Here is a 7,746-nt window from a genome sequence, read left to right on the forward strand (position 1 = left end):
GAATCATTTCATCATTACAGAAGCATTATACATTGCAACAAGTTCAAAAAGGCATAAAAATAAATATTTAAATTTAAATGTTTAAATAGCACACTTATTATACATTTAATACTTACCAGAAAAAAACGTCCACCAAAATAAATAATTTATTTTATTGAAAAATATATTGTCTGTGTGTGGGGGGGCTTATGAAGCAGTTTACATAACAATTGTCTGTAGTAGTCAATGTTAAAGTACATGGAATATGTTCAGTGTATATTTAGTTTTCTTCAGTTTCACAATTCAGTAAGGCTTGTATTGCACCAGATGTTAGTGCTAGTGCGAAAGATTATATCATGGTCAACTTTGTTCTGCATGCCGAAGACTTTTTGGATTTCTCATCAATTGGAAACCACTTGCTACTGATGAGAATGACTTCACATGGATAGACTAAAGATACATGAGATTACTGTGGATAGTACCATGTAAAGCAAATAAAATGAACAATTTTGCAACAATGACTGGGACTATGATAGTTTTAGAACTGCAATTGGCTCTAACAGTTTTGTACGCTCCATCAGTAAACAGATAAGTGTAACAAAACAGACTTCATGACAAATATATAATGGTTTTCCTTGCTACACAATTGCACTTGGCCATATTGTTCACAGTTATAGAAGGGAATTATATATAATGCCACAGTTCAGGTAAAGGTTCTCTTTTGAGTCTGTATTTTAAGGTTTCTTCCTCATGTCATTTCAGGAAGTGTTTTCCTTTGCTGTACAAATAAAATGGAATTAAATTTAATTCAGATGGGTAATACTTCACTTGACAAAATTTGATGTAGGTTATATAAACCCAGGCTGAAATTTAGGTAGAAAAATGTATGACAAATATATTAATACAGGTAGAAAGTCAGATGGAATGAGAGCATAACACTAATACTTGGAAAGAAGGTGTTATTAGTAGAATGGCAGAAGGAGTGAGACATATAGAAAGAGTGTGTGCCACTGATAGAGAAATAGATGCGAGTGTGAGAGTGAGAATATTTGTTACAGGTCTGGTACATATTCAGAGTGAAAGGTAGGGAACATAGGCTTCAGGCTGTGAGCACCCAGGTGTGTCTGAGGTTTGATAGTTAGAGTGTGAATCGTGAACATTCAATGCCAGGCTCTGAGAGTTCCCTCGTTGTAAGCTTAAATAAGATTAATTAATAGATTCTGCGGAAATAAACCCCACAACAGCTGGTGCCACAAAATAAAGCTGAAGCCACAAAGGGATGGCAGTTAATGATACGATGTATTTATATTATGCCATATCTTTTTTCGGAATAAAATCAGTGTTAACAGTACTTTAGCTGTAGCGCATTGCATCACACTATGCAGCATGAAAAGTACTGCCTTTTTGACAACTGCAACCATCCATTGTATTCCTTATGGTTGCTTCTGACAAGGTAATGTTTTGTTCATGGTGGCCTCCTGTGACTCTGTAAGGGGGCGGTCAGCCATCTCGCGCTCATTCGGTCTGCCGTTCTCTTCGTTCATATGTGATACTTCGGTGGAGGCAGCTTCAAAGCCAGGCACAGTGTTAGCCAGTTGCACCACGTGCACCTTGTTGCGGCCCTTTTTGCTAAGAATGCAGCTGAACACCTTCTTAAAGCCCTTGCGGAAGTGCTTGGAAACCAGTGCATAGACAATGGGATTAAGGCAGGAATTGGCATAGGCCATGCAGTGTGAGAGCAGCCTAAATGCGTAAGTGGTCTGGTTGAAGGGGAAATCGCCATACAAGTAGCACAGGATGACCACGTGGTAGGGAAGCCAACAAATGCAAAACAGCACTGTCACGATTATGATCATCTTGGTGACTTTTCGTTTGGCTCGCTTAGATTCGGACATGCCATCCAGTGGGTCCACAGCTGTCCAGAGATACTTAATAGTGCGTGTATAAGACAGGCTGACGATGAGCACGGGGATGACATAGCCAAACACAAACGTGCAGGTATCCAGCACTTTGCGGTTGTATTCCTCCCAACCAGGAACACAAACGTTGCTGTTTTCAAAATCAATCAGGTCATAATAGCTCAAGTATGGGCCGGCAAAGACAAGAGACAGACCCCAAATGATCACCATGGCAACAACCGCATTACAGGGTGTTCGTAATTCTCTTGAGCGCAGTGGGTAACGAATGGCCAAATATCTGCAAAACAAGATTACACAATAGAGTTTCATTAATTAATCTACTTTAATTCCTTTGACATAGTTTAAGACTCATTTACTCTTTTATATGGCACAAAAATAAAATTTTTTTTTTTTTGTATTCCTCTGTGACTCTTTTTTGCAAATTTGAGTTCCACCAATGCTAAAGTTAGTGGCAACAGCATGTGATGATGCAGTATGTGTGATATAATCTTTATTTACTGAGGAAGTAATTGCCACTGGGGATTTTCAGCCTCTACTGGAACTAGCACTGTTTTCTTCACTATATAGAGAACTGTCAAAAGTAATTGCCCTTTCTCCAAAGCTACATTCTAGAAGCAGGGAGAGGTGAACATGCATACACACCTATCAACAGAGACAGCAGCAAGGGTGAAGCTACTAGCGTACATGGTAAGGTTGATGAAGAAGTGCACCACTTTGCACATGAAGGAGCCAAATACCCAGCCCTCCAGTGAGTAGATGGTTGCCTGGAAAGGCACGCAGAAAATGATGAAGAAGAAGTCAGCCACGCTGAGGTTGAGGATGAACAGGTTGGTGGTGTTGTAGCTGAGCTGTCCGCTGCGTAGAAGAACAGCAAGCACCAGGCTGTTCCCCACAGTGCCCAGCAGGAAGATGAGTGAAAACACTACGGACACAATAACGCTAGCTGCATTCAGCTGGTAGTTGTCTGAGGCGTTCCAATGGCCCATAGCTTTGCTCAGATCCTCATGGTCAGACATTGTGTGCCTTGGATATGAAGAAACTGTAAAGGTCATTCATCATTAGACAATCAGAAGTCTGCATTCCTAAACACATTATGCTGATAGTTTTTTTTTATTATTATTCAGCAAATGAATGTTGAGCAACTTGTCAAATTCATCTCAAATGTACGTTTTATGGCTTCTTTTTATAACAAGCACACATGGATATGATCATATGTAAAGTCAGCAAAGGAACTATACTATCTATGATATTCTACATGAGATATGACAAACTAGACTCAATAACTATTGGCTTCAAAGCAGTGTCAATATGTAATGTAAGTAAATAGGTAATGTGATACTATAATGTAATATATGAGTATTATATTTGTAAAGTAAATCTATATTAAGAGATTGCAGGGCTACTGAATCGGTAGTGCAGATTCTTTTAGCTGTTAAAGTATTAGATGATTGCAGAAAATCTTGCAGAGATGCTTGCAGAGATCTTTTGGTCTAGAGGGATAGGAAGATGCGGAAAATGGTGAGTCAGAATGAAAAAAGGAATGAGTACTAGAATGAGACACAAGTACATGATTGAAATGTCGTAGCAGCTTTGCAGTTTCCATACATGAACAGTTACTAATACAAATGGAAGGTCTAACATAGAGATGGTGTACTGGATTTTCTGTTTAAAACAAGAAACGGAGTACCACTGCAATGCATCAGATTTCACACAATTAGGGTTTTAAGATGACTGAATAAATATGAGTTAGATGGACATGTGCTCATAAAAACTGGTACAATATGTAGATAATGTACAAAAGTGGTGATGCGAGTCATAAGTGTGCAAAATGTCAATGACAAGAACAAACTGAATGAAAAAGCAATCTTACCAGTAAGTGCTGTTCAACTGTTGAACATTTTCTTCACCCTTCAAAAATCGATTAAGCTGTGGAAAAAAAAAAAGACAAAAATCTCTTCATCCTGCATTTTCGGTTATGTATTAGGTAGAACACAGGAACTGCTTTTCCATATTGTCTGGCAGTTTTTCACCTATATGTGGTATCATGTAACACAAAACTTCAAAAGCATAAAAATAATGAATTCTTGATACACATGGAGAGTGGTGGTGCTGCAGCTTAGCATTCATTTGGTGCTGAATAGAGGCTTAAAGCACAGGGAAATAGGACCAATCATTTCCAGTCAGTATACAATAGTCACGGACCTAATCTAAAATACCAAAGACCAGTGTTGTGGTGAGACATTTAAAGAAATGTGAGGAAAAAAACATAATAAAAGAAGAATATTCCATGCAGAAAATTTATAGAAGCGTAAGAAATCACCTCAGTGTGATACAGCATTCGCCGCAATTATACAGTATTTATGAAAAAAAGGTGAGGTGAAGGGATACCAAACCTGATACATAATTCACATGGCTAAGAAACATTAAAACATCTAAGCTTGGGCTTGCACTTGATTCACTATAGAGTGACTGCATATTAATGTGCATAAATGCTGGTGCAAAAAACAACATAGTCGATAAACATGTGCAGGAGCAAGAACGTAGCACTGCTTCTATTCTCAATTATATTTTACATGTACTCATGAACACTTTATGTTGTTGAGGATGAATATCAGTGAAATCCTTTCGTGTGTGAGACGAGAAAATGAAAGCACATCTTGTCAAGTCAGCTTTCTTAAGCATGTGAATGCAAATGCTAAGAAATCTTTGGATTTGGGGCGTGGATTAGATATGTGGGGGGTGGGAAAGAGCGTAGAGGACGGAGAATCAGGGAAATACAAAGGAAAGGGAAAAAAAAGAAAGGGGATTAAAAAGGTAATATTAATAATAAAATGAAATAAAAAGAACAACAAAACCTGCCCTTAAAAGCCAAGCAATTACTGTGTTTTTTGTGCATAATAAGGTAATAAGGCAATAACCAGTCTGTATTTCCACCTACACAACATCTTGAAGGTTAGTCATAAAAATGCCTATACAGTAGATGAAGATATGTAACACAAGATGTCAGTTTTAGATGATTTCTGAATTAATTCCACAACAGTGCCATTAAACAAATGTACTCTAAAATGTAAAAGGTAGGTTTCACTGGCTATATTAAGTTTTTATTTACATTTTATTGTCAATTTATATTTAGCATTCCAGTTTTCACACGTGGCATTAATCACACATGGCATGTGATTAAGTGCTTCGACAGCGCTAAGAGATGAAGGTGCCTCTTGAGACAACGATAATAATAACAGCCAGTGTATTAATCTGTTTTTATCCCAACATCCTTTTGAGTATCTTCTGTTCAGCCTCCTCACTTGGACCCTTTTTGTACTACTTTCTCTCTTGCTGTCTGACAGTATCTGTTCAACAGCCACTAGTGCACCAGTGAGTTAACACTTATTGCAAGTATTGTAATTTTTCTTCACAGCTTAGTGCTGGCTACAACAGAGCACAGCATGATCTGGTTTGTCTAGGAAAAGGGATAACTGATCTTTTGAACAACTACAAATCTTGCTGACAGCAGAGCACTATTCATTTTATATATATATTATATATTTACCAGCACAAAAAATGTAGGGTTTCTGTATAAATAAGGGAAGTAAATAATCAATTTTGTTTAGTGCTCTGGACTAAATAAAGTCTTTCCATAACAGAAACAAAACGCAATATTGTAAATCAAATAATCGAATTTAATCCAACACTATGCACGCATGCATGCATTACAATAGAAATCCACTGACAAGTCGACAAAGCTGTGATCTACTGGGATGACAACTTAAAGAATCTTACTGAGAGCATTGCAACAGCATATGAACCAGAAAACATTATAGAACAATACTGAGTAAATTTTCACTCAGGATCATTTACTTACTCAGATAATGGATGCACCATAACTAGTTATTGAGCTTTAGTGCCATGTCGATATCCTTTATTCCGTTCATCAAAGGCTGCGGGTTTAGATCTAGTTCAAACTTGAACAGCATCTCTTTCTCTCCTTATTACTATTCTGCAACAGTGTGTTTCTCTGTCCATCTCTGCCTCATTCTCTCTCCCTCTCTCCCTCTCTCGCTTTCATATAGAAGCTCCTCCTCCACATTCTGCTCGACATTCACACATCACTGCAGACGGAAGGCAGTAACAGAATAAAAGTGCAGTGTTTCCACCCACCCACGCTCGCACTCACACACACACACACACACACACACACACACACACACACACACACACACACACACACACACACACACACACACACAGACAAGGGTAAATGACAGAAAATTAAAATATAACACCTGAAGAAAAGACTTTCTAGCAGACCTCTACTATTGCCTTTGATCCAGCCACTTGACAAGCCCAGAGATCTACCATAAGCACTGAAGCCCCCTTTTGCATGAAGTGCTGCCTATAGAATATCTGTATATATATATATATATATATATATATATATATATATATATATATATATATATATATATATATATATATATTGCACCTTCATTTATTTTGTTAAATGCCAACTGTGATGTAGGGTGTGTTTCTAACACATTCTGAAACATTTTAGAACAAATTACGCATCTTATATTCTGTCTCCATCCTATATTTGAAGTGTGTACAGTATGGATTTACATGCATTGCTTCACCAGGCTGTATCATTATTGGCGTTAATGATGTTTGAAGTGTAGGCTCTGACCCTGTCCGTGGTACTTTCTCATCTGCTACTGCTAGTCCAGTATGCTCATTCATTAGGCAGATCACAGCTTCAGTGTTCTTGAATGCATATGAGAAATAGCCACTGAAAGTCTGAGTGTCTTTTGCTGTATACAAGGCAGTTGTACTAATGTCCTCTGAGTTCTCCACTTCATTGCTCTTTTATATTGCCATTAACAGCTGTTGCATTTCAATTTAAACGCAAGAAAAGTGTGTTTAAATTCACATGCAAATGCTTAATCCCAAAATTTAATATGTGGGGGGTGGAGAAGGAGCAAAGAGGAGGGAGAATCGGGGAAATACAAAGGAAAGAAGAAGGGGGGATGGTGAAAAAACATGAGAAAAAGCATGTAAAAAAAAAAAAATTAATATTAATAATAAAATAAAAAAAAAAAAATCTGCTTAGCTTCAAAGCAATTACTGTGCTTTGTGTTCAATAAGGCAGTAACAGCTGTTGCATTTCAATTTAAACATAGGAAAAGTGCACACTTTGTCCAATTTACTGACATTATCAGTGAGCCTTTTGCCATGTTTTTATGATTTTTCTGCCGCAACAATGCAGCAGAAAACTTACTGTAATATTTTCTTTCCAGAGGAATGTCTAATGCAATGTTACAGGAAGCTTAAACAACAATCAACATTATTCACACAGCAGAGGTTTATAATTTGTCTTAGGCATCATTTTGCATTCAGAGAACAGCTCTATATTATGTAACATGGTCTGATCATTTTCATCTCCCAAATGCTTCAATCTGGAAGGACAAGCAGCTCCACATCCACTTCCAAAAGACAAGAGGTTGAGAAGGGTGGAAATAAAAAGTCTGGAAATTATAAATCTGTTGCGTTCTAAAATTAGTTACTAGTAATTAGCACAACAATCATGTATAATTAGTGAAAATTTGTAAGATTTTAGATGTCATATTTCTTTCAGCGCAGTCGTGTCTTTGTTTAGAATGGCCTCAATACTGGGTCTCATTTATTAAACTTTCGGTAAAGTTGTTTGTAAATGCTTGTGTAAGCAAAACAGAAGTAACATGGGATTTGCAAGAGTTGCAGAAATTTTTCCAATTTTTACTCTTAATCCTGTACAAATTGTATGCTGATGAATACCAATGACCTAAATAAAATACATTAGTTATTCTTATGCATTAAT

At 37.2% G+C, this 7,746-nt stretch overlaps 1 protein-coding gene across 3 annotated transcripts; it reads right to left on the reverse strand.

Annotated features, from left to right (window-relative positions):
• Nucleotides 1-275: 275 nt before the first annotated feature.
• Nucleotides 276-5,933, reverse strand: galr2b (galanin receptor 2b). Of its 3 annotated transcripts, none has more exons than XM_046834395.1 (4): nt 5,758-5,933; nt 3,769-3,824; nt 2,541-2,921; nt 276-2,175 (listed from the first exon to the last, which is right to left on the reverse strand). In XM_046834395.1, exons 3-4 carry the CDS (start codon nt 2,912-2,914, stop codon nt 1,413-1,415), a joined length of 1,137 nt encoding a protein of 378 aa, XP_046690351.1. In that variant the 5' UTR covers nt 2,915-2,921; nt 3,769-3,824; nt 5,758-5,933; the 3' UTR covers nt 276-1,412. The 3 variants fall into 3 exon arrangements, with proteins under 3 accessions (XP_046690351.1, XP_046690352.1, XP_046690350.1); XM_046834396.1 differs by having other exon boundaries at nt 2,583-2,937; XM_046834394.1 differs by having other exon boundaries at nt 2,541-2,937.
• Nucleotides 5,934-7,746: the final 1,813 nt, after the last annotated feature.

Source organism: Silurus meridionalis, chromosome 22 (assembly GCF_014805685.1).
Source record: "Silurus meridionalis isolate SWU-2019-XX chromosome 22, ASM1480568v1, whole genome shotgun sequence".
Taxonomy (NCBI): Eukaryota; Metazoa; Chordata; class Actinopteri; order Siluriformes; family Siluridae; genus Silurus; species Silurus meridionalis.